Here is a 26663-nt window from a genome sequence, read left to right as displayed (position 1 = left end):
ATATCTAGAGATTGGCACAGCAGCTTTACAAGTACAGAGACATACAATCAACCTGCTTTAGTATCAGTTGAAAATGCTATCTAGTGATTATGAAAAAGCTTGAAAAAAGGACTATCAGAAGCATAAAAAGAATAGATGAGAATTACACAATATTGCAGAAAAAAGTTTGAAAAAAGGCCAGGTATGAACACATTTTCTGTATGAAATTGTAAGATAGATAACTACATCCTGCCTGAAGTGCCAGCTAAGAAAAATGTCTTCTAAGATCACAGGTGACTGTCCAAAAACTCTCAGAGACAGACACCATGAACCATGAAAAAAGTTTATAATCTGACAGTAAACATTTAAATGTACTACAGTGCAACTTGGCAACGAAAATGAATCTGTTTCATTACAACAGCCTAGTCATAGCCAGTGAAAAGCAACAGAGAATCAAGCCTCCCTTAAAACAACAAAGCAGCTAAGTATAGTGATATCCAGAACCATACATCAATGAAAATGGTAATTCAAAGTAGCATGAAAGCTGGTACCTCCTGCATCAGAACCTAGCATGCTGAAAGAATAGCAAAATACAACCTGCACAACTTAATGCAGATTTTCTTGTAAGGCAATTATGAAGCGGGAGAGGGCAGGAATAGGTACAGTAGTCTTGTCAAAAGATCTGGTGATTTTCAATGAGAGAGTTGTATTCAGGCATAGTAGAGACATAAGAAATTCTGGAGGGATCACATTGACATCAACTCCAGGATAAAGAATCCAATAAAATGAGATGTGTTTACCAACGTTGTCACACTCAGCCCCAATATCTAGTATTTTATGTGAACCAATGGCTCAGAAAGCAGACATTCCTGGCTACAGCTGACAGAAAACAAAAGATTCATTAACAAAGTTTCATTAGCCTCTGAAGGATATCTCTGTCATATAAATATATGATGCCCTTCATATCTTCGCCCTACTCCAGGACAAATACCAATACCACAATAACTACTTCTAGGTAAGTAAGCAAACTAAATAGAGAAAAACATGCTGCAGAAATACAGGAAAATCCCTGTTTACATTTGTTACAACAAAAAGAATTTTGGAATAACTTCTGCAGCCTTCAGCAAGTAACATTTCCTCTGAATTTCTTTTCTGCAGTTTCTGTTCACAACTGAGACTGGCTGACAGACAGCAACATTTACAGAGTCAACTCCTTAATAGCATCACTGCCTGATAGTCAAGAAAGGGGCAGCTTGATCACGAAATAGGCAGGCAAGCACGTCTTACAGCACAGTGACCCCTCTAGTGCCTCCCATCGGCATAATGGCAGCCATATACCCAGGTTCCAGAAGACTGAACTTTCTCATAGCACCGATTCCCATCTGCACAAGGAAAGCTTTGAATGTCAGTTTTATAATAGCAACGGAAAAGTCAGCCTTTATAAGACCTGTCTTAATCTGATAAAGCACTGTAGCAGACACATTAGACTTCATTAACAGAGGTAGCAATTGTTCACATTTTCATAATTCACACCCGAATAGTTAATTGTTAATAAGTACAACTAGATCATACAGTAGGACCTGGCCTCCAGAATAGATTGGGGAGGGAGGGGGGGGAAAGATGGAATTCTAAAAAAAGGAACAGCTTATATTCCAATAAAACCCTGCCAGATATCTTTACCCTGAAATTCAAATAGCGTGTATGATGAGAGAATAGACAAGATTCACAACAACTTAGAAGTCTGTTAACCAAGACCAAGAGAAAAATTGAATTCCTGCTACTTTCTGGTGCACACTACAATTACAAAAGCTACGGTTGCTATGTTACTTTATATAAAAAATGTGAAGCATCTATCTTAGGACTATATTGTAGATTTTAGGTTTGATTATTTTTGGAAGGTAAGAAATCTCACTACTTTTCATGTTAAATTAGTGACTATTACACACAAAAAGGACAGAAGAAAGTTTACTTTGGAAACTGTTTGCCAGCCAGCCAACGCTGGACACAAGGCATTGAACCCATGGAATTCAGGGTTGTTTACCCTTAACAAAATAGTCTTATCCTCATGGCCTTCACAGCAAGAAAGCAAAAGGGATGAATGAAATTAAGATAGAAAGAAAACAAAACAGTAACTGTTCATATTATGATTGATTCTCATTCCTAGATACCACATGAATAGATGCCCAAGCACCAACATCTGTTTACGTCCAATCCTTTTTAAAAGTTGGTTTGGGGTTTTTTTGTTTGGTGTTTTTTTGGGTTTTGGGGTTGTTTTTTTTTAAGTAAGTTCACCTACTTGCACATCTGCCAAGTTCACTGAAAGTAACAGCGCCTTTGTTCTGTCTCACTGAACATGAGAAGATGGGAATTGATACATTCTCCCCCGTATACACAGAGAAATCTTCCCAGAAAAATATCTCAAAAATGGCTGACAATCTTTAGGTGACTTTGACATATTAAAAAACATGTTTTGTAAAAGGTAGGTCATCAACCCTGACCCTAACATTTTGAGGAAAAACCCAGCAATCATTTGTCAAAGGAATGTTTTGTTTCTAAACAGAAATTGACACTCCTGTTACACACTTTAAATTTGAAAGGTTAGCATAAATGGTACATATACACTTTAAATCACTACAGAACATGGAAACATCTTGATTATCTGTCCTTTTTAGGCACCATTCTGTTTCCCATTCCTACAAGATATCCTATCCAGAATACACTACCTGCGAGTCTCTAAACAACAGCCAGAAATATTCATCAGCTTCCTAGTTAATTTGTCTCCCACAAGTACACATTACCTTTCATGAGATCTACTTACTCCACAAGGAAGACATAAGATGACAGAACATACTCTATTCTATAGCAGCTTCTTTGCAAAAGCAGTTTTAACTGACATCAGGTTTTGCTTCTTATAAATCCCATAAGTCTTGATATCAGCATAAAGGGTATACTTTCACCACCACAGCTTCATTCCTTTATATCTTCTTTCCCAAAAAACGAGACCACAAAAAGAAAAAGGCTCACTATTATTATAAAAATGCATGTATTTCAGCTAAATCTTTATTTACTCATTTTTATACACTGTGATACACCACTTGCTTATAAGGATTTTTTCGTAAAGGCCTGGAGGTTGGCCTCAACTCGAAGCAGAACATGAGGTGCTATTGATATTTCTAAAGGCCTTACCTCATGTCAGTTGTCAGACTAAAGTGGTTCTGCTCACAGCATACTAAGAGTTAACCTGGTCACTAAATTTGGGTGCACAAGCAAATGCTTTCCCTTTGTCAGGTTGCTGTGTACCAATAGAAATTTTTCTGTCTTCCTCCAGAGACTGAGGCACATATTTCTTAACCCTATCTGAACATGACACTTAAAAGGTTCGCAGGTATGGCAGAAGTCTTGGACACTGTTCCAGCGCCTATTCTCTTATATAACTTTAAGTATTTCACTGGCAGCATTGAACTTGTTACAAGATGATCAGCACGTGGGGCACATGTGTTGTGAACCATTCTCAACTGCTAGTTCTTGCCTGCATTTACCAGGGATTGGGCCCAGTGACCCACACAATCCCTCCCTGTCCTACATTCTTAACACTGACACATGTAGGTAGGCTGGGTAGGTGCATCAGGATTTCTTTTGTGCAACCACTGGGACCTAATTATAAGTCTCTAAATTTAAAGCAGATATTAAATAAACAACAAAAATTATCATGTGTCTTTTTTCTTTTTAAAAAAGTCCAAAACACAAAAAGTAACAGGACTCAGAACATGCACATAAACTTCCTAGTGATGAACTGATTAAAACAACTCTCACTCTTCTAATTACCTAGAAGATTGAAGACCTGCGGACGCTAATCTTCTGTCACTGTATGGCTAAAGAGTTTATAGCCTCATTTTTAGAGTATACAGTCAGTAAATACTATGAGTTTGTATGCATGGTTCTTTCTCGCTTCCCCCCAGGTGGCACATAACCAACAACCAACTTTCCAATAGTGGAAACAAAATGCTAAAAGCGATAAAGATATTTCAAAAGCCCAGAAGTACCTAGAAGCACTAGTGAATCCATGTAGACAGCTAGCCTAAAGTCACCACGGGTAACATCACTGTGCAAAGCAAAGCATGCTCCATCTACAGAATTTCCATCGTAATCTCACCCTGACAACAAAGTTGTGTTAACCATATTGACACAACCCACATACTAGAAAACATCACTTCTCCTAAATCAACATTGGATTTTCTAGGATCTCATGCTCTACCACTGCCATACAGCAGCCCACTGCATGCCACAGAGTTAAACTCTTGGCTTAGCAGGCAGTAATTGATAGAATCCTCATCATCCAGTGTGCTCTTACAGCAGGGTAACCAGCAAGGTTCGAGAACACATATTATTGTTTCTTAATTCTAGCAACCAGTCTGATTATTTTAAAAGCTGCGTGCATCCATCTATACATTTCTGAGCACACCATACTCGGATAAAACAAGCCAGACTTTCTAAATGCACTACAATTTTCAAGTGGCTTAGCCAAGTAAGTGTTGTAACAAACCTCTCACACAAGAGAGGCTTTTAGGAGAATAGGCTTGAAAATAGGGAGGGGTAAGGGGAGGAGGGATAACAATGGGAGAGTATCCTGCTTCATAAAATAAGGAATAATAGCAAGGGACTCATGCACTGGTTACAATAGCATGGTGAAATATTTCTATTCATACAGCAACACAGAGAGGTGCTACCAGGAACTCAGAAAGTGGGAGATTCAGCAAAAAAACCCCTAAACCTAGGTTTCTTTCATGACCAAAATTTGCAATTCAATAAAAAGGTACAGGCCATGTAAATACCAAACCTGCTTTTTTGCTAGTCAGGCCATTAGCCAGATATTAGAAATGAAAAGTTATGCGAACAGAATCTTATAAAAGCTTGTGACAGGATCAAAGAAAAATGCTAAGGCTTATGAAAAGCATGATGTTTTAATATAGCCCAGATAGCAGAAACCCAAACTGAAGAAAACCTGCTAACATCCTTACAGTGATTTAATTACAGCTAAATAGGTTTCCCAGAAAAGGTGGAGAAAGTTCAAGTTATATCAAATATTATGATAAACTCACATTTTCCTCAGCAGATCCCAAACTTTTTCTAGCTGCAGCCCCTCTTGCAGCTTGATGGATTCAGACAATTCCAAATTTCTGGATTATATAGTAAAGTCATATATTTGACTATTCAGGGAACTGTGATCAATTTCTGAACTATGCTTCCAGAACTGAACTACATTCAGTACAGCTGTCTCAGTTACCAAATAACTAGTGGTTTAGTCCAAATATTTCATTACTGAAAAAAAATCAACTATTGTACTACAACTCTGCTCATACTGGCATAGGCAAGGTGGTGATTTTTCTCTTCTAATCTTATTTGATACTGCTGTAAGGGTGCTGACTCATAAGTGACCCTGAATCGGGGCACACATCTGAGCTGCTGCAGTTTTCAACACAAAATACAGTAATATGTCAGGCTGTAGATCGCAGTAGCTCAGGAGGAGACGCATGTTCAGCCAGCTACTGCTATAGATGCAGTAACCTCCAGGAGAAAAGGAGGGCAGGCAGCTGGTGGAGGTTACTGCTGTAGACATCCTAGCAGAGTTGGCTGTGCTTTAAGAATTACAACCCCGCAGTCAAAATAGACAACTTTTTTTGGTTACAGCCTGTTGGATTTGAGACAACGTATTATCCAGCTACAACCACCCCGCACACATCAATGTGCCCCCAAAATGAGCTTGGATAACACGTTAAACATACATTATTCTTTGGATGAATTCTGTTTCTATCCATTTGCTTTCATTCTCTTGGCTTCTGTACTGCTTTCCTCCACCACCACCTCCATAGGTGTTTCTTTATATCTTTTCTTCACATCTCCTAATCTCTCCCATTTCCACTGGGGTTTCACTTTTCAAACCATTTCACGCCATGTCAGCACGCACCATAACGGGAACTTCCAGCATGCATGCAACATTCCATGTAAAATAAATTGTATACTTGAGAACTAAGATTTAGAGTTCACGTTACAAACGAGACAGATGTGGAAAGACAGCAATTCCTGACACAGGCTTCAGGATGGCAGCAGATTCAGAAACAAAGAATCATGTCAGCTGACGTTTAGTTTGTAGTAGACGTAATAAAATAAATGAAACGCGACCATTCAGCATTCACAGGGAAAAAGTAAAAAATCCAACAACGCCGCAAGGTCTAGGTAGAAAGACACCGGTCACCATTACCTCAGATGATGTGACTAAGACAATAAAAGCGTGCGCTTCCCAAGGACGGACTAAATAAGTAGGGGCGGAAAAATGCAATACGGAACGCGAATGGGAAGAGCACGAAGGACCTACTGTACAAGGCAAAAACCAAACCCCACCCGGCGCACAACAGCCCGCCCCGGCGCACCACCACCATGAGCAATGCCCGGCAGGACGCGGGCCCGCTCGCCTGCCGCGGGCGAGGCGGCGGGCAGGGTGATGTGGCCGTCCCCGCCGCGGTCCCCCCTCGCGGGGCGGCCGGCCGGCCGGGGCCGGGGGAGGGCTGCCGCCGCCCAGCCCCCGGGCGCTGACAGCGTGCGCGGGGCCCGGCAGGGGCGAGGCCCCGCACCCCCCCCGGCCGGCCTCCCCCGGCCGCGCCCGGGCGCCCCCTCTCTCCGGCCGGCCGACAGGCCACGCAGCCCTCGGGGGAGCCGCCGCCGGACCCGGACCTACCTGAGCGGCAGCTCCCCGGCGACAGGCCCCGCCGCCGCCGCAGCCCCTGCCCAGCCCGGCGACCGCCCGCAGCTACCGGCTCCCACAGGCCCCGCCCCGTCCCTGGCTCCCCCCAGCGGCCGGTAAGAAACGTTAGCCCCCCCCCGGCCCCCCCGCCCCGCCCCGAGCGAGGCCCCTCACCTGCCTGTCAACCCGCGGGGAGGGAGTGCGCGACGGCGGGAGGGGGCGGCGGCGGCGCCCCGGCGAGGTCGGCTCCGCGCCCGCCGCTCTCCGCCGCCTCCGCCTCTCCCCGCCGCCTCCTCCGCCTCTCGCGCGCGAGCTCCGCCGCTCCCTCCCGCGCCCCCGGCGCGAGGCACACAAGCCCCGCCCCTGCCGCCGCCGAAGCGCGACGCCCTGCAGCCCCGCCCTTCTACGGCCGCGCGGCGCCCCGCCCACGGCGCGCGCTCGCAAGCCGGGTTTCCCTCTTCCTCCCCCTCCCCTCGGGGAGGCGGGGCTGCTCCGGGCACCGCCCCGCCCTCCCCTCCGCAGGCGTGGGCGTGGCCTCCGGCAGCCCGGGCGCTGCGTCACCACCGAGCGCGGACGTAGGAAGTTTGACTCCTCTCCCGTGCCGTAGCGGCTGCCCCGGCCGTCCCCTCGCCTTTCTCCCCCTCCTGCCCGGGCGGGAAGTACGAACTGCCGCTGGAGGACGGAGCCGGCCGCCTCGGCCCAGGTACCGCGGCCGGCGGCACACCGCCGCAGGGCCGGCTGGGCGGGAAGCGCTCCCCTCTTTTCCCCTCTTCTGGTGGTGGCGACGCCGCAGCCGGGAGCGGACCCAGCCGGTGGGCGAAGGGCGGCCGTTAGCTGTCGCCCGCGGGTGGGTGTTTCCTCAGGGACCCACGCGCCGGGGGAAACCGTTGGCGGCGCCGGCCGGGGCCAGCGCCTCCTGGGGTGGAGCTCGTCGCGCCGGCCCCGGGCCGGGGGCCACTGCCCGCCTCTTCCCGGGTGCCCCGCTCCCGCGGCGGTAAGGCGGCAGCTCTCCTGCCGCCCCCCTCCCCGGGGGGGCCCTCCCAGCCTCCTGGCTCGAGGTCCCCTGGCCGCGGAGCTGCGGCGAGACGGCCTTTGGAGCCCCGCCCGAATGAGCGGGAGGCGGCTGGGGCTGCGGGAGGCGGCGCGACTCTCCTCGGCCAAAAAACGTGTGGGATTCCCGCAAAGGCAATGCCAAAGCTTGTTACGCTCAGCCCCGCTGCTACCTAGGCACGCTTACCTTGGGCGAGCTTCGGTTTCCCTGATGAATGCTCCTTCCTAGGAAGACTTCCAGCTTGCTGTAACTGAGCCCTGCCTTCATCCGGGCAGGTAGAGCAAATGACCTGCTCGGGAATCTTTCTAGTTCGATTTTTTGTGATTTCAAGGTGTAAGTAGCCAAAACCAACATTGACTTCCTTAGCCATTATTCGCAGGGGACACTAAAGTGAGAGGGTATAGTAAATTGGATAGATCTGTAAGACTACACAAGGAATAACAGTTACTGACATATAAATTATCACTATTTAAATTAATATCTTGTTGCAATACATACAGTAATTCAGACCTCTCGCAATTATGATAGCTGACCTACATTGAGGTCCCAATAACCAGAACTTCCTTTTCAATTGTAGAAGCACAGAATCCATTTTAAATTAATTTCTGAAGAATAATATAGTGCAGGTAAGTGCATGCTATAATATACAAGCCCTTCTGTGAAGCCTAAAGTATCCCAAAAAAGGGATACTTTACACTGCTGTCTAAGAAAGCAGAAGGATGAAAATAGATACAGGCTTGCCCATGCCCAAAATATTCTGTCAATTTCAAATGTATATGATTTTCCATTTAAAAATAAACAGTGTCAACCTGGAGCAAAACAGAGAGTTGGAGAGCTTTATAGTTTTCATGGTAACTTAATTAGTGTGTCAGCTTAATATGGTCTTGCTGCCAGAAGTGTCATCTGTGCCTGTAATCACAATGTTTTTTATGATCTGCAGTTTGACAGATCTCCCACAGCTTACAGAGTTCAGATGTTTTAGATTCCAGCCTGGATTAATTTATTGTCTAGTAATTGCATTTGGCAAAACTACAGGCTTTCTACAGTTACAATTAGACAGGCCGCTTTTCCCTTTAAGTCCCAAACCATTACTCTTGAGTTAAAAAGCCTGCTCTCTTTTCCTTGCAATGACTAAAGTGGCTTATACGTAAATGATGTGGTTATGAATCAATCTGACAGGCTTTTAGACAGAAGTACCCACATAAATAATTTATGATATTTGAGTAATATTTCTGCCAGGTCTGGTCTCCAGAACAAACTCTTTTCTTTTACTCTGTCTTTATAAATGTGAAACTAGTTATTCAAGAATGGATTGTTCACTTTTGGGTTTTGTAACTGTGAGGTGTTACTGTTTCACACCTGGAAAAGAGCTTGTATGCCAAACAAGTTGTTTCTCTTTTCTTTCAAGTTCTACCCCTTGGTGCAATAAAACAGAGCACCTCTTACTGCAAGCCTAGCTCCTTGTTTGTTGTTACAGGGATTTTTTTTTTAGATAACATAATTGAAAGATTATTTGTGAAGGAGTACCAGTTAATCCCTTTAATGAAACATTTTCTGTACAGAGTTGTGGATTAATGCAAAGAAATTAAGTAATGTGAGAAATTAAGTAGGATTTATATTCTTAGAAAGGAAATGTATTTCAAATTTAGAATTGTTTGGAATGATCTGTTTCATAAGGTGCTATTGATGCATTTTTAACTAATGAAACTTTGTGGACCCTTTGCAAGGCAAAAGTGACAATGGGTGCCGAATTTTAAAACAGTGAAAAAAATTGTCTAGGAGAGAAGTAATTTATACATAACACTGCTAGCAAGGAACATGTTTGGAGGAGTAACCAGCAAAATTTGAAAAATATGCAGTCTAAAACACAGCAACACATGTGTTGAACTAACCCATTTGGACTGGAATTAGATTTGTAATTGCTGGGGAAGTAGGATCCTAAAACAACTTTTCGTAGATATAGTGATGTTCGATGAATTAATGACAAGCGTATAAAGGCTGTTATGACAGAAAACTCAGCATAATGAGTAAGGAGATGAGTTTCTCACCCTGTGTTCCAAAAATGCAGGAACTGACCAGATAGGCTTTATTTCAGATGTTGGATGTATTCAGACATTCTAAATAAACACTCGCCCACAAATGCACTTTGTTATTCTGCCAAGCTTGTATAAAGATAAGGAAGAAAGAGCTTTACACTGTGTTCATTAAAATGTTGATCAGTAAAAAGTATAACCAGAATTAGTGTTTTCTGTTTTGTACAGGGAGGGTACCATCATCCTAGACATACCAAAAGTAAACATAGTACTGCCTGATGAATCTAAGGGTTAAATTTTGCTTTTGGAGCCACATATATAGATTCCACTGAAGTAAGTGGGACTGTTTGAAGGTATGTCAAATCTGAAATGTGCTGTAACTGAGGAGAAATTGGTATAGTGGTATTTATATGCCTTGGAAGCAAATATATTTAACCTACTGCAGATAGCTCAAACTTTCTACGTTATACCTTTTTATTCTCTTGCTGGGGTGGTTGTACTACAGAATGTGGCCTGAATCAATACCAATAAGATGCATCGATATGGTATTGGCAAGAATCAGAGGCCACCTTTAGTCTACAACAGACATCCAGTCTTATGACCTCCCTGTGCATTTCATTGTTTAACTTATAAAACACTGAATATCTTTTTCTTCTGTTGAAGTTAACAACATTACCTCACTTTTCTCAAGTCATCAAGGTTGTTTGCCTGGAGATATTATCAGAAGTCAAAACTGAAGAGTTATATTGTATGCAATTTTCCCACAGCAATTTCATAATCTGTTTTCCACTCTTTCTAAACTGTGGTATAGCACAGGCCTGTCTTGATTAGGAACATCTTATACTTAAAAGTAGTACACCTCAGCTCAGTGTTGGATAAAGCAACCTTTGCATAACAGGTCAATCAACTTGTAGTTTGGAGTTCCCAGAGGAGAGAATACTCCACAGAAATATATAATTTTTGAAGTTTTTTGTATTTTTTGTGTTAGAGCAATATGAACCTTCAGTTAAATATGTGGTATAATCTTTAGTGCTTGCTAAATCACTCATTGCTACATGCATAGCTGTTTGCTCTTGGTGGGCTCAGTAGAATTGCATTTATTGAAAGAATGTTAAAGATCTTTGCTCAGCAAACTAAAGCTTCACCGTGAAGGAAACTTACCGTTTAGAGAAGGATGAGGTTGAATAAAAAACTCTCTAGAAGCGCACAGTATGTTAAAGTCACAGATTTTGTGATGCTACAATTAATTTCTTGAAACAGACATGTTCTAGCTGAGGATTTCCCAAGTTGTGGTACTTACACAATTCATGGTATGCAAACTATTTCAAAATTATGCAAAACTGCCTGCTTCTACCTTACACGTGAAGAGAACTGGGAACTGACACTCCTTGCACAGGATTAAGGCACAGTGCATGGTTCAAAAACCTAGTTTGTCAAGATGGGAGGGAACCGGCAGGAGAATAGGTGATTTAGGACCGAAATCTCTTTTTGGAGTAATGGACAGTAGGATAGCCAGGTGTGTGAGGATGTGTTCATTTAGAAAATTAGAAGTTATGTGCATACTGTCATGGAAGTCGAAGGTGTTGCTGCCGTAACCTACAGTAGTAGTCGTACTTGAACAGATTAAATTCAGGATTATCTGTTCTAGAAGACTGGTTTATTTCCTACATGGGAATTTGTGAACACACCCAGATTTTTCTCAGCAGCTGCTCGGTTCACTACCACCATACAAATAAATACATATTTCTAGACTGTTGTTGAAAACTGGTATTTCATATCCAGTTTCCCAAAACAGCCATTTTTCTGATTGTGTACCTAATTTGTTCAAATTTACAGCTTTTGTATTATTGACTACTTTTTTAAAAACAAGATCAAAATATGGTAGTAGTAAAAGCTGTTAAGATTCTTTGCCAGTTGTAGTCTATCAAGGTGATGTTTTGGAGCACAGTGCAGCATCTGTACTCTTGTGTGTGTTTTTTCTTGGTGATAAGAAAACTTTCTGCGAACATTACCAGCTAAACTGAAAATAATTCCTTGTAAATAATAAATAATGGTCACAGTCACGGAGGTAATAAATTATAATTCCTAGGTGTCTTTGAGGTGATAATAAACTGCTTTTATCATCCTGCATGCAGAGCAGGTATATTTGAACTTTAATTTTTAGTATTTAAAGATGGTTTGAAAATACAGCTTTTTTTTAACCCTGGTTTATGAGTCAGGCAGTCTCCTACCACTGTCCCAGCCCTGGAGGGTGTTTGAGGCTCTTTTGTACTCTAGTCAATAGCTTATTATCTACTTCAGTATTAATGTTTCATGTGAGTTAAAACGTTGGGGGGGGGCAGGGAGGAACAATATTCTACTGAAGAATGGAAGCGCCTTGCCTTCCCTAGCTCCTGGCTCTGGTGTTGAGGTAGATTTATAACTCCATTTGCAGAATTAACTTTTCTCTCTTCCAAACTCCTACTCTAATAATTTTGAAATTGAAGTTCTGTCACTTTCAAATGCTCTGACAATTGCTTTGAGACATAGGGCTTTGCTGTGCTGCACTTCACCAGAATGGAAAAAACCACCACATGGTTCCAATAGAATATATGGTTTAAACCAGGCTCACAGCTGAAGCAAAGTGTTCCTACAGGCAAAGCCTGAAACTAAACTGGCATCATCTGTCTCCTTCACACAAGCTGTAGAGTAATACATAATTTGAATACAATCCACTGACATGTTTTTAAACTGTTTATTGCAAAGAAGTATATTGCTAGTATTCTCTAGTGGCATCTGATCTGCTGGATTAAAACTGTATGATGTCAGGCTGTTTTCAGCAGAATTCTGTACTTCCTTGTTCTCATTCAGAATCAATTCCCACATCTTATGCAGAGCTTCATTAAAGGTGTATCTCCTTAGAGAATTTAGACTGACAATGGTGCACACCATATAAAAACTTGAAGGACTTAATACTGGTTTCAGTTAAAGCAATTTTGCCTCAAAATGCCACCCACCTATTGTGCATAAAGATTTGTGGCAAACTAGTAATAGGGCTATGTAGGCAAATACACACATTTTGTGCATTGTTTTTTCCCCAGGGGCTTTATAATAATTAAGATCTGATTTAGGCTGCTTGGGGGGGGGGGGGAGGGGGAGTAGTATTGCTCATACTTTGATTCCCTCCACTACTCACCACAGATACTATTTTTGCTCTCTAATTGTCTCCCTCAGGATGCAATAGACTCTTTGCTTAACAGGGCAATAGCCTGCTTAAATCACAAGTGTATCTCCTGGTAATATTAATTTTTATATGTTCTCTTCCAAACCCAAATGTATTCACCACAAATTGCAGCAAACTTTTGATTGAAACACATTCAAATGTATAAACACTGTACAATTATACAATTTTTGGACCAGACATGAATAATTATAGCCAGCCAAAATTAAGGAGAATTTTAGCTACACATAGCATAATTACCAGTGCTCATACTTGCCAACAAAACAACTGGTATCCTTTTTCTGGAAATTGTTTGCCAAGTTCTCAGTAAAATTTGGCTTCCTTGTGTAGAAACTAGAAAAACAACTTGTTTTAGAAAGTGCTGAACCTGGAGTACAGTAGAAAAACATAATACTAGCCAGGTTCTGACTGACTGTCAAATAACACTATCTACTGATGATTTTAGACTTTCTCAAACTGTTTTGACATCTCCAGCTGTCTTGTACCTATATTGACTTGTTTTATATTTGTATTGCATACAAAAGTCTTAGCCAGAGACTACCAGTTTTACTCAGCATTTGTGCAAATACAATAAAAGATTACCTCTGTGGGCTTATCTAGAAGTGCTGCTCAGCTCCTTTGCACACATGTTGTATAAGCTCTCAGCAAGACCACCTCTCCAGCAGCAGGGTGGAGTGGTAATGTAAGACTGGGTAGTTGTTGGATACTGGCTTGGAAAAGGGTGCCATCTACTGAATTATCGGTACAACTTGCTAAAATTCTTACAGTTTCTGTGTGTTTTTCAACTCTGCATAGTTTATAGGATACCATCATAACACAAGACAGTATGATTACCATCAAAACAATAATCTAAAATAAAGACTGACAAGTCAGGGTATAGACAAGTAAAATTTTAGAAAGTCGCCTCTGCTTTTTATCAGAGACTAAGTACTAATGGATATTGGAAGTAATCTAGGAAGACAGTGCTGAAGAATCTGAAAGAGGGAAATATTTTGTTTTTCCTTACCTAGAATGGTACAATGCATTTACATTTATCTGAAAGGGAAAAAAAGAGTAATTTGTTACCAGTTTAATATTTAGAGTAAGGACCCAAGACAGTATTAATTTTTTGTTCTACTCTCTGGTCTTATGCAAGATCCATATGCTTTTGATTATTTTTTTTTTTACTAGCAGGGATAATTTATTTGTTCTTTAAATAATTGTTTCACTGATTTAATTTAATTTAGGCTCACCCTTGTTGATTTTATGGATGGAAAACCAGAACAGTGCCTCTGCTTCTAGGATGAAAGTACCCATTTCTGCCTACATAGTATAATGTATTTAAGAAGAAAAGTTTTGACTGTTCTGAAACAACATCAGCAAACAATTTTCCAGTTGGGGCTGTAGCAGTTCCGTGGATTGAGAGTGTAATATTACTGTAATGTCCAACAAATCTGTTGCAGAAGATTGTTATACTCATTGGGCAGTGGATTTCACAAGCTTTTTGGCTTGTCTTCATACAGACTGTTAGTTCTGTTCTCTTCAGCATTTGTATTTTCTCTTATCTTTAGGGATGCCTGAAAGTCAAGGGAAAGACAGCGAAAGCCACATCAGCAGCAATAGTTCCAGCACTAGCAGTTCAGTTGCTTGCTTCGGACAGGTCAGTTCCTTTTGCCTGAGAGAGAAATAGAAGTTGTATGCTTGCACTTCTGGAAATCTGCTCTACATATTTACTCATTTTAAAGTTGGCTACAGTAAGGCTGGAGTCACATCCATTACCCTAGCCATGCTATACCTAATTGTACATTACATTTTCCTCCATGATAGCCTTGGCATGCCTCAAGTTATAATAAATTGCTCTAGATTCTACAGAAAAGGTTTTTAATTTTATTCCTTAAAAGTGGGGCTCATTTTATTCTCTCTTATTCCCAGATGGCCTGGATCATGCTTACACACATTCTCAGTACTGGTTCAGAAAAGGCAACTACTTTCAGCTATTAAAAAATAATACAAATAAATTAAAATAATTTGAGAAAAAGAAAACCGTATCTGGACCGAACAAGCCTTTTGGTGGTGAATTCTCTTCTCCATGATAGGCATTTATACATAGTTCCTGAATATAGCTTAGGCATGTGCACTCTCCCTTTTTCCTTATGCCTTTTGGTTGCAGGCTTGCATTTAAGTGTCAGAAAAAGACAAAGTAATTCCTTTAAGTTTAACTAGAACCAAATACAAATTAGAGACCTTTCGCAGGCATTGGAACTTATTCGGCACACACTATCAAATTCTGTGTTCTGCTGAATGATAGGGCAGCCAATATATGCATACACAATATTTATGATTTAGGTGGTAGAATCTCTGTTCTGTCCCACATCAGAGCATAGCAACACAAGCTGTTTAGTGCTTGAATCCTTAAATATGCATTTAGGCTTCTCTAACCTTTACAGATTGTAAATTATACTTCTACTAAGACAAGGAGCAAAAGTCACAACACTTTAGGCTTCCAGTGATGCTGGCATTATCCAATAATACCAGTGATGCTGGGGTTATCCAAAGGACCTTCCCTGCATAAGGGCAATTTGCTGAACACTCCTCAAGAAACTCCTGTTTTGATTGCTTGCCTGAGCTGCTATCCTCCCTGCGCTGATGGCATGTGGTGGTAGAATAAGTTTAAACTTTGGTTTTGTTGGAGTTTTTAAATATACTTTTCTTATTGGTCACAAAGATACTATGGGGTTTTTTTGAGAGGTAAAATATAAATTCATGTGTGTGTTCCTGGCAACCTCAACTAGGATTATGACTGCATTAAGATTTCAAAAGGATACTAATAGGCCTGGCTCATCTCAGTTCTTCTAATGTAAGTGATGGTTATGAGAAATGAAAAAGAATTGCTACAGCTCAATAATTAATGCTTGTATATGTACACTTTAAGAGTAAGAGAAAAAAAGCAATATAATGCACAAACGTAACGCACACACATGCCCTGAAGTCTTTCCTTGTGTCTTACATCCTGATTCTAAAAATGGATCATACACCTCTTGGAAGGACTGCAAATGGAAAAATGGGATAAAGAAGTGATATTAGGAGAAGAGGGGGAGCTAAAACAGGGAGAGTGAGAAGATTTGTCTTACCTTGTTTTTGTCAAGTATCAATACACAGCAAGTGAATATCAAGCTGTTCAGCATGCTCTTCGTCAGAGACTGGGTCCAGAGTATATCAGCAGTCGGCAAGCTGGAGGAGGACAAAAGGTATGAACAAACATGCATAGATGTTTCAACTCTCAGGTTTTTCCAGGAAAACTAGGGTAAAAAAAGTTACAATAATCCATATTTTTTTGAAGTTAATTTCCCACTAGTAGTTTAATGTGCAGATATGAAAGCTGTCAGCATAGCATAAACTCTGGCTTTTACTGAGCTACAGGTTCCTTTTACTCTTTATAAAAAAGATTAAACTTTTCAGTGCTTCATCCTTGACAAGGGAATATTTACCTACTTGTGGAACATTGAGACATTTTTCTTATTTTTTCCCAGAACTGGAATATATGAGGCATTATATAACATTGTCTGCATGTTACCCTCTTTAGTGCCCTCTAGCTCTGCCTTCCCTTGATTAAGTCATATGTGTTGTCATATTAAACCCCCATCATAGTTGCTGGAAGAAGGTGAACCTAAAGGTGTGCCATCATCCTTTTATTCACATCTGAACCTTGAACTTAGCTGGGTTTCCTCAGTGTAAGATGATGTGTGTAATCCCCCTTTAAAATTAAGCATGTATATATGTGTGCACATGTGTATGTATTTATATATATATTTATGTATATATGCTTTTCTGTTCAGGTCTGTTACATTGAGGGTCACAAGGTAATCAGTCTGGCCAATGAGATGTTTGGCTTCAATGGCTGGGCTCATTCAGTCACTCAGCAGAATGTTGGTAAGTGTCTCTTGAGGATAAAGAAATCTTTCCTCTTGTTTCACTGTGAGGCCCTGAAGGAAAAGTCTCTCAGATAAGGACCGGGTATCTATCCTAGAACTTGATCACTTCAAAGAAGCTGGGGAGAGGCATGTGGAATTGCCAGGAGTCTTAGCAGTTGGTAAGAATGAGAGAAATTGAATAATAATGGACCTTCTGTTTTCTTTTTAGATCTTGCACTGGAATATGTCATAGTCATTATTCTAAGTGTGTTTAGAATAGCTCAAGAATAATCATAATCAAGCTTTCTGATCTTTATGGGAACACTCAGTGACTACAGTCAAGAGTAATTACAATTAAGCTATTTAACACCCAGCAGCCCTGAGCCAACTTTCATACTCACCTGTAATTTTTACATTCCAACAAGTTAATATTCTCAGTTAATATTCCCTGAATCTTTAGGGACCCATCTTTTTCTGCAGATTCTTCTTCTAGCCAATACCTGATTCTGAGATTTTTTACAGTACAAAGCTTTGGAAAAATTCTTCTAGAAAACGGTATTCAGGTGATCTTAAAGCTTACGCTTCTTCCATCTCGATAGCTGAAGTAGTACCTCCCAGAGGAGTATTGTCCTTGTTTGCAGATCTGTCATGCTTAGACTGGTTGTTGAAGTAGTTCAACAAAGCTGCGTAAATGTACCTCCTCCTTTCCCCCCCACCTTCAGAAATCTTTTCTTAACTCAGGCTGGTAGATTCTGGACATAAAACAAGTTACTTCATTGGTTTCCATCTATTCTGTACCACTTTTTCCCCCCGTTTTCAGTCAAGAAAGGACTGACATGCTTCGAACTTTTCAAATAATGCCATAACAAGTCATTCCTTAGCAATTCAGAGACAGAGGATTCTGTTATGTTTGGTTTTAAATTCCTGGGTAGAAAAAGGGCTGGCACCTCCGGCAGGTTTACAAAACAATTAAGCAAATAGAGCAGATGAGTACAGAAGAACTTTTGGACCCCAGAGTAGTTACTTGAACTTCAAAGCATTTCATTTCAGACATGTGTCGTGTTACTATCAGACTTGCAAAACTGCTAACTAGAGTGTCCTACGTATATTATATAGCATTGCTTTTGGTGTAAAATAAGGTCGATTAGAGCTTCTGGACTGAGAGTTGTATTGGAACCTGTTAAGCTCTTCAGGCAGTCTGTCCTGGATAAACCTCGTGTAAAACTTCACAAGCTGAAGACTTCTAGTATATAATAGGAAATAAATTACTATTATAGACAACAGTTTCTTTTCCATTACTGTTTTTATAAATTGATACTTTAAATCTTTCCTTCCAGCTGAAAAAATTGTTATGCTTTGAACATTTAGGATATATAGCTGAATGAGCAGTAACATTTACAATTCTTCCTTCTTTCATGTGTTTAAGTTTATACATGTAGTAGCAGGGTGTGAATGTTTGGCAGGTCTAGCCACTAATAACCAGAAAGTATCTTGTAACATGCCCAGAGCGTATATGCAAGTTAGCATTCTCAAACTACAGTTAATATTTTGTAAGTCATGCTCCATTTTATAGAAGATGATATAGTATCTTGGGCGTATTCAACAAGAGTTATGAATGTCCTCAAAGGACAAAATAAGATCTAAATGTGGACCAGAAGTCTTTTGTATTATTTAGGATGTTACTTTTCCCTCCCCCAGACTTCGTTGACCTCAACAACGGCAGGTACTATGTGGGAGTCTGTGCATTTGTGAAAGTTCAGCTTAAGGTAAGTGGATTTTTTTGTTTGCTCTGTCTATAGATGAGCAATCGCCTAAAGCTGTGAATGAAATTTCATGCATAGGTCAGACTGCGGTTCTCAAGTACTGTATTACACCAGAGAACCTAGTGGTGTCCAAAACATTAACCTTGCTATAGAACAACCAGCTAAGAGCAAGTAATCAGGCTTAGGAAAACACAGCATCTAACAAGAAGTGCTGTATGTGCAGAAATTGCCTTATACTTACTATTTTTAAAATTCTACTGCAGGATGGGTCATACCATGAAGATGTGGGGTATGGTGTCAGTGAAGGCCTAAAGTCTAAGGCCTTGTCCCTAGAAAAGGCAAGAAAGGAGGCAGTAACAGATGGACTGAAGAGGGCACTCAAGTAAGTGAAGATCAGTACTTGTACATTTTCAGAATTTAAGTGAGAATTAAGTGTTATTTTCAGTCACAGCGAGCTCTCTTATTTCTCAGGTGCTTTGGGAATGCTCTTGGGAACTGCATCCTAGACAAAGACTACCTACGAGCCATGAATAAGCTTCCACGTCAGGTGCAGTACATGGGCTCTTAGAGCAGGGACTGCTAGATGTCCACTGCTCCTGGTCCTTCATATTAAAAAGATTATAAATAACGATATCAATGCATCTCATCCCTGGATGTTTCCAGCTGTGAGACCAACAGCCTTTGCCTGCTAGTTTGTGTGAACTGTTTGTTACAGAGTTCTTCCCCAACATTTTACCGCAACTACTCTAATTTTGACTATTTGCAGTAGGCAAGGTTACTATGGTGAAGAAACAGTACCCTACTCAAGATCTCATGTGACATTTATGGCCATGTTGTCCAAGTCTGGCACTGAACAGAGAGTAATGCGCACATCTGTATTCATAGCAGATTAAATGTTACCACAGACAGCACTAAACTGTTTAAACTAGCTTGGTCTAGGTGCCATTTTCTCCATGTGCTGCAGTTCGTAGGACTGTTTAAGCTTTGTCAGTTGTAGCAACTCAGTTCATCGTTCTCATCTAGCCACTTCTGCTTTAAATGTGTATCAGCAATGATACCAGCGTCAAGTCATATATTCATTAAATAGGTGAAATGGAAGTCCTTGGGAGAATAGAATCTCTCAAGGCTGTGTGCGTGTTCTTTACGGTATACTTTTACCCTGTATAAGGCGAAAGCCAGAACAGATTTCTCAGTTTGTTCTCAGTGTCAGTGGTAGCGCCATCCGATTTACTATTATGAATTTTAAAAGTCAAACTTACTTGACATATTCTTCTCATTACTGGACTTTTTCAGGAATTTAAAAAAAAAGCATAGGGGATAACTGAAGACAGTAACATAATTGCCAATTGCTGTAGCAGGTCATAAAACCAGAGGCTGCAGGCAGGGCAGAAGGGTAGCCAGACAGTACATCTATTATCTGTGTAACCTACCCTAAAGCAGATACAGCTCCTCTGCATTCCTGCAAAATCAGGACTATATTTCATTTAGTCCTGAAGTCTCTCAAGCTGACAGCCTATATGTCAACCAGTGGGCAGCAGGAAAAAGGAGTGTTCTTTAGACTTTAGGGAGCTCTGACAGAAAATAGGAAGTTTCTCCATGAGAAAGACTTCCTCCTTCAAATAAAGTTTTTAATATGCATAGCCCAGGATATCGTAGAAACAGTAGCAGGTGGGTCACATACCAAAGCTGCTTGTTGTAATTGGAACTTTCACTTAATTTTAAGCAAAATACATACAGTAGCAATGTCAGTATATGCATTGATAGTTACTTTGTCCTTCTACTAACTGGTATTCAAACTCTACCAGGCCCTAATACACATCACAGCTAGATAGAAAAGAAGCTCAGCATGGTCCTTGTAACAAAATTTACAGTGCGCCTGTATTTCAGCCCTCAGCGTTCATTGTTCTTGTTAGCATAGTTAACATGTAGTTATTCTGTAACTGTTTTTGTACTGAGGTCTCAAGCAAAAGTAATTTCTAAAGGTGGTTTCAGCATGCAGTTAACCAAATTGGATCCTTCCCAAAAGAACACTGCGAGATGCTAGGTGCATCTATGATACAAAGGGTGAACCAAACCATTTAGACTGGACCCACAACAACTTTTTAGCTGTTGCCAGTCACTTCAAAGTTTTACCACAGAACAGCAAAACAGGTAGCACTATTTTGTTTTGCTACATGAGGAGTGTACAAATGGCCCTGCAGATGTCCTCTGCTTGACTTCAAAAATGTGTTGGTACCCAAATTTTGCAACTGACTTATGAGAGCAGGATGTGCTGGACTTGGCTGCTGGAGGATGAGGAATAACATTAGAAAGATCTGCACTCCAATTTATTTGTTTTAAATACCTGATACAATACTACTGGCAAACTGTGGCTCTTGAATGTATGAAGAATTAGCACGTACAACTGATGCATACTTGAACACTTACTTTCCTGGCCATAACATGGTTCTTACCCTTACTGAACAGTAAGAAGCCACGTTACACCTTGGTTTGCTTTTCAGACTCCTTACCTCCTTAGGTTTCAGTTTGCAAGGGAAGAGCTGCAGTTACTTTTCCTCTGTGAAGCACTAGGTCAAACAGTGAACCTTCTGAGGTAACCAACACCATGGAGAAATGCCTCTGGTGGAGGTCTTTGGTCCAAAGAGAGACAAGAAATTGTGATGTACATCTTCATCAGTGACAACATACTTCAACCCCGTTCTTTCAGAGCTATCACAATTTATAAGTATGCTGCGATGTAACACAACAGTCTTCATAGTATTAAAGTTGTCCTGGCTGTTACTGAGGTTGCCCCTCAGTAACCAACATTAATCGTGTTAGCTCCTGATGTGTACCAGTTGGGGGCAGTAGGCTTCTAGGTGGTAACCCATCTTGCTCACTGAGGAAAAAGCAAGCCTTTTACAACTGCTCATCCATGGAGGTTCATAGTAAAGTTGCCTTCATCATGCTAGGATTTACCAAACTCATGCTAGTCAGCCTAGAGCTGTGAGGCGGTTCTATCTAGCTAACTTAGCCCATAGGAGCAGATCCAAAGTGACACCTCGCCAAGTAAAGATGGCACAGATATCTGCTTTGCCAGGGTCATTGTCTATTAGTGGCATTGCCAGATTTGTAAAATCACCGAGCCAAACCATCCTGTCTTTATTAAAGAGAATGGTGTACCTTCCTCAGTGACCTCATGATTGCAGAGCTGAGTAAAGGTCTGCCATGCCCTTTAATACAGGCGTGAAAACGGAACTGGCAAAAGTAACAGGCTCAGCAACAGACTTGTGAGACTGTCTGAGAAGCTGCAGAATTCTGCATCAATCATCTGCAACCGTTCTCATTTGCAGAGAGCACAGTATGGGGAGACATGGGCTATCTGCCCTGAAGCACTGAGCTATTAAACTAGCACAAAGTCGCATGAATGCAATTATTAACTAACTGAATGACTTTGTACTGAAAATGCATTTCAGTTTTCTAACTTACTATTCCACTTAGAGCAAACAAACTAGATTTTTCAACAGTACTGTATAGAAAAAGCCTGTGCATATTTCATTAACCTGATGAAGGAAATTTCCATATATGGTTTTTTTTTTCCTTTACTAGATACCGCCTGAGGTAGATTTGGTCACAGCTAAGAGAGAGGACTATGAGCCTGAAGTAGAGAAGGCAAGATACAATAGCTGTTTGGAAAGGCAGAATGCAGGAGGGAGACAACATTGTGAGGTGGCATCTACTTGTAAGCCTGGCCAGACAGAGGCTGCTGTAGTGATGGTAGATCAGAAACAGTCAAATAGTTCCAGGTGAGACTGCTATTATAAATTTATTTTATAAGCTATATTAGAAGTTACTGTACCTTTTAAAACACACAGACAGCCCAATTTGGAAGATGCCATAAAATGCTAGTTTAGTGGATTTTCCTTGCTGTTATTTCTTTATGCATTTTTTTCTTCATAAAATGTAACTGCTGAAATCCTGTTTAACTTTGTGCTTGCTTGGGGGGAGGGGCAGAAACACAGACTCCTTAGCTATTGAGTGTGATGCCACTTACCAGCGGAAATTGCGACAAAAGCAGCTACAGCAACAGTTCCGGGAACAGATGGAGAAAAAGCATCAGGTTCCAGTAGTTACTCCTAGCAGCAAACAGGGTAAGACTTGGCATTAAAAACTGACGGTTTTAATGATAGCTGCTGGCAGGCATGTGTTACCCTCAATACCAGAGCCCAACCACTTTTATTTGCTTTTGTACTGTACTATCTGCACACCTTCGAGAGCAGGGGAAGGAGGATTATCATGGTTTTTTCCCCCGCCATGTTCTTAAAGTGACAGGAATGTCAGCTCTAAAACTGCATCACTAAAACTGCACCTTTCCAACCACCCTAACACTTCATGCAGCACAGCAGCTGTTGTCAGTACCATTAAGGTGCTGCACCTGAGCTGAGACTGCAGCATTTCACTGAGGTGATTGCAGGCAAATACATATTGCAGTAGCTACTAATATGTTGCTCTTTATTCATGGGGAAGTCTGGACAGCTGTGTGGTAAGCAGGAACTTGGGGATGGGGTAAACAGGCTAAAAACCAGTCTAAAGTACTGCAGTTGCTCTTACCAGCCATCATCAGGTACAGAATCTTACCATTCCACATACTGCTACCAAAACGTAACCAGCTCTAGGAAAAAAGAAGGTACCTGGGGGCAGCTGCTGCTTATCATTTCAGACTCATGCTCTCTCAAGGAGGAGCAAAAGGGTTCTTCTGTATTTCTAATGTTAATCTCTCCTTCTGTTACCTCCATCCAGCAACATCCGATCCTCCTGTAAAGCACAGCACTCCAGCAGCAGTACAACAGGAACTAGCAATAGAAGAGGAGTTCTTTGCAGGTCAGCCAGAAAGTGATGAGTAATAGTGTGTTAAATCATTAGCATTCAACGTGCAGTGTAAAGATAAAAGTTCTGAAGAGGTTGGAATAATAGAAGTGCGAGTATGAGTCTGATCTTAGCAATACAAACCTTGCATGAGTGGCAGGGAAGTGACATCCACCACTATGAGGGGTTGTACACCATGCTTTTCAGTAGAGACTTGTTATACATACTCAGTAAACCCTTTTCCTCGAGTGACATTGCACAGGAACAGAACATTTGTGAGGGTGAGGGGGTGCCTTAACATAACCGTGGCTATTTGGGTCGCACTTACACCACAGTGCCTGGACATTGCTTAAGTCCAGAGCACCAGGGGTAGTACTGTTTCCCTGCTGTGCACTGACATAAAAGATGCTTTACAGTTTCACTTTCATAGTGGCCACCACTTGTCAGAAAAGAGTGGGCTGGTCCTGCAGTTACTGTCATGCCTGTAGTACAATACTGTCGTCTTTGGTTTGATCACCTTTTCATTCATTCTAGATGATCCTGAACTTTGGGACATTTCCTTGGAGACCATTGATCTTATAGGTCACAAAATGGCAGGCCCATCATCTGGACACCGGACACCTGAAACACCTCGTGGACATCATCAAATGACTCCTCATAACAGGACACCTCACAGAATGAATTGCCACAAAGCTTCTGCTAGACTTGCACAATTGCAGCCATCTGCTACGATCATGAGCCACAGCAGCTGTGCCAGACAGCATACCCCAGGTACGTGCTACCAAAAAATGACCGCGTTCTGTCTTAACAATGGCTCTTGGCTTTGAAAGCAGCACTGTTATATTAGTAAATTGGAGTGGGAGAAACAGCCTTCTTTTCTCGGACCTGGCTGCAGATGCTGTGATGGTGGGCTGGGAGAACTACCTGTTTTTTCCATGCAACTGTCCTATCAAGGAAGAGCTAGAAAAAGAATTGAGGAGCACTTTTAGAAGCAGAAAAAACGCTTTAAGAAACTTCCATTTCTCACTGTCTCCCTGTTTGGCAGAGTGCAGCCCCCACAGGAGAAGTCAAAGCTTGAAGAAAAGGAGGCTAGAACCTACGTAAGACACCTGGTGGTATCACTACCTCCATACTGGATTATGTCAGACGACTGCAGTTGGCTGTTCAAATTATGTGAGGAAGTCTAATGCATTAATGGATTTTCCTGTATATTATAGTGAAGCAACACAGAAGAGTTTAATACAGCAGCAAGAACTTAGTGTACTTCTAGGTTATTACATGTTTCAGATGCCTTTTTCTATAAACAAGCAATCATTTGTGCTTCTGCAGCACTAGACTTGTGGCTCTATTACAAGCTGACATTACGCATAATTTGCCTGAAATGGTAACAGAATTAATCTTTAAAATGAGATGCAATTCATAGCTTCTTTCTCCCTCAGTGTTGCATTTCAGCAGAGAGAAAAGAGATTTTCAGTAAAATGGGGAGAAGGGTGGGTTATGGTCAGATGACAAAGCCCAGAGGCTGTGGTCACCCATTCGGTGAGGCCGAGGGTGTGGAGCTGTGGCTGTGTCTGCCGCTGACGTGCAGCCCAGCCGTTTGCTGCACAAAGAGGGTCAGAGGCCATTGCTCCTCCTCAGCTTGTTCCTCAGCCCTATCGGATTCCCATGCAGCAGCAGCAGCAGCACCACATTCAGCTGTGCCTGTGCTGCCAGGGAGCAGCACAGAGCATCTCAGACAGTGTTTGCTTGGACCCTTTGTAAAATGAATGGGAGCTGCACTTCTGTTTTTAAATAAGCTTTCAACCCTTTTCAATACGAAAATAAACATGAAATTCGAAAAACAAACCACACTTGTAGCTGTTTGTGCCTCTATACCCTTCAGACCATTACAACTCATTTCCTGTTTAACAAGCTCAAAGAAGTTAACACATTCTGACTAGTTACAAGCAGGAAGCTAGCTAGACTAGCTCCATGTCTGCACAGCCTTGCATTTGCTTGAAGATGGGCAACAGAAAACTTCAAGTGGGTCTTAAACTTCAGAGCAAAGCAACAGCTGTTCCTTCCAGTAAGAAGGTCAAAGAAATAATTTTTAAGTAGTATTTCAAACTGGATACAGTAGTATTTTTCAGAAGTGCAGTGCTGGAGACAAGGAGGATGACACCACAGGACTGGAAGTTAGAGCCGGACCAGGAAAATTTACACCAACTCTTTGATTAGTCCAACCCCAAAATCAATGTCAGACTTGAAACAGGACCTTGTTCCTGTGCTTTGCCATCGCCGCTCTATCTGGTCCAGTCTCTTAAAGCAGTCTAAATGTAAATACATTTGAAGTATTCACCATTTATTCCTGTTCCTCCTACTTTACCTTCACCACTTAATCGGTCCTTTTTCCTTAAAAGAGCCTCTACTATCCACTTACCTCCTCAACAGGACAAAGAACAAGGATTGACTTCAGTGTGGAAAGATAGGACAAATTATAATTAACTGTAATAGATTACATCTAGAAAATAGTTTCACATTTCACCGTACTAGTTTCTCTCCAATTCAGTGCTGCCTTCAGAACAGCTCAGGGAAGAAATACATACCACATGTCTGAGTCATGCACTCACTGCTGAAATGAGATACCTGTTAGGAAGGGAATGTGCAGACATTCAGCATTACAGTCTTCAAAGCTGCTCCAAACTTTTACAACAAAAAAATTCTCACATGAACACAACTGCATCAGCTTTGACTCTACAGAAACAGTGCAAACGTAGCCATGCCGCCTCTAAGAGAAATCACCGCAGTAAGCCTCTCAGGACTGCTCCCTTTTAAAAGGGCAGTAAAACTTACACTTGGAGCTTTTTTTTTTCCTTTAAGGCCTTGAGCAGCATGACTCATAACAGAAGCTGTTCTTAAAATGGAAAGAAATGCAGCAGCAATTAGTGTTTAGAAATACCAAATAATTCCTGCAAGTCTACAGTTGTTTGAGAATGACCCTGTAAACTAGTTCCACTCTTCTACTCTACCAGTACGGTTGCAAATTTGGGGATGGAATTCCTGTTGTAGAGCCACACTAAAAAGTTTCTTCTCCCCAGCACTGCAGGAGCACACCCCTGCTCCCTTCCACCCCAGAGAGGAGGGCAACAGACCCAAGAGAAAAA

The 26663-nt window shown here is 41.5% G+C and overlaps 2 protein-coding genes across 11 annotated transcripts in view; one reads left to right on the top strand and one right to left on the bottom strand.

Moving 5' to 3' along the window:
• ERC1 (ELKS/RAB6-interacting/CAST family member 1) overlaps nucleotides 1-7080 on the bottom strand; it is a 319812-nt gene extending 312732 nt beyond the window's left edge. For 2 of the 4 annotated variants that reach the window (XM_072873069.1, XM_072873097.1), the window contains exon 1: nucleotides 6893-7080. The gene's annotated coding sequence lies outside the window, so the exon portion shown is untranslated. Of the gene's footprint in view, nucleotides 1-6712; nucleotides 6797-6892 lie in introns of those variants that run through there. The other 2 variants (XM_072873087.1, XM_072873078.1) reach the window with 2 other exon arrangements.
• RAD52 (RAD52 homolog, DNA repair protein) lies at nucleotides 6678-25377 on the top strand. Of its 7 annotated transcripts, none has more exons than XM_072873163.1 (12): nucleotides 6678-6834; nucleotides 14573-14661; nucleotides 16148-16249; nucleotides 16838-16931; nucleotides 18611-18678; nucleotides 18939-19057; nucleotides 19147-19222; nucleotides 22264-22460; nucleotides 22663-22805; nucleotides 23455-23535; nucleotides 24055-24291; nucleotides 24566-25377. In XM_072873163.1, the coding sequence occupies exons 2-12, from the start codon at nucleotides 14575-14577 to the stop codon at nucleotides 24622-24624; spliced, it is 1263 nt and encodes a 420-aa protein (XP_072729264.1). In that variant the 5' UTR covers nucleotides 6678-6834; nucleotides 14573-14574; the 3' UTR covers nucleotides 24625-25377. The 7 variants fall into 7 exon arrangements, with proteins under 7 accessions (XP_072729264.1, XP_072729249.1, XP_072729239.1 ...); XM_072873148.1 differs by lacking the exon at nucleotides 6678-6834 and adding an exon at nucleotides 7273-7421; XM_072873138.1 differs by lacking the exon at nucleotides 6678-6834 and adding an exon at nucleotides 7294-7565.
• The last annotated feature ends 1286 nt before the right edge of the window (nucleotides 25378-26663 follow it).

This window comes from Ciconia boyciana, chromosome 1 (assembly GCF_034638445.1).
Source record: "Ciconia boyciana chromosome 1, ASM3463844v1, whole genome shotgun sequence".
NCBI lineage: Eukaryota > Metazoa > Chordata > Aves > Ciconiiformes > Ciconiidae > Ciconia > Ciconia boyciana.
This window is presented reverse-complemented; position numbering and strand designations above follow the sequence as displayed.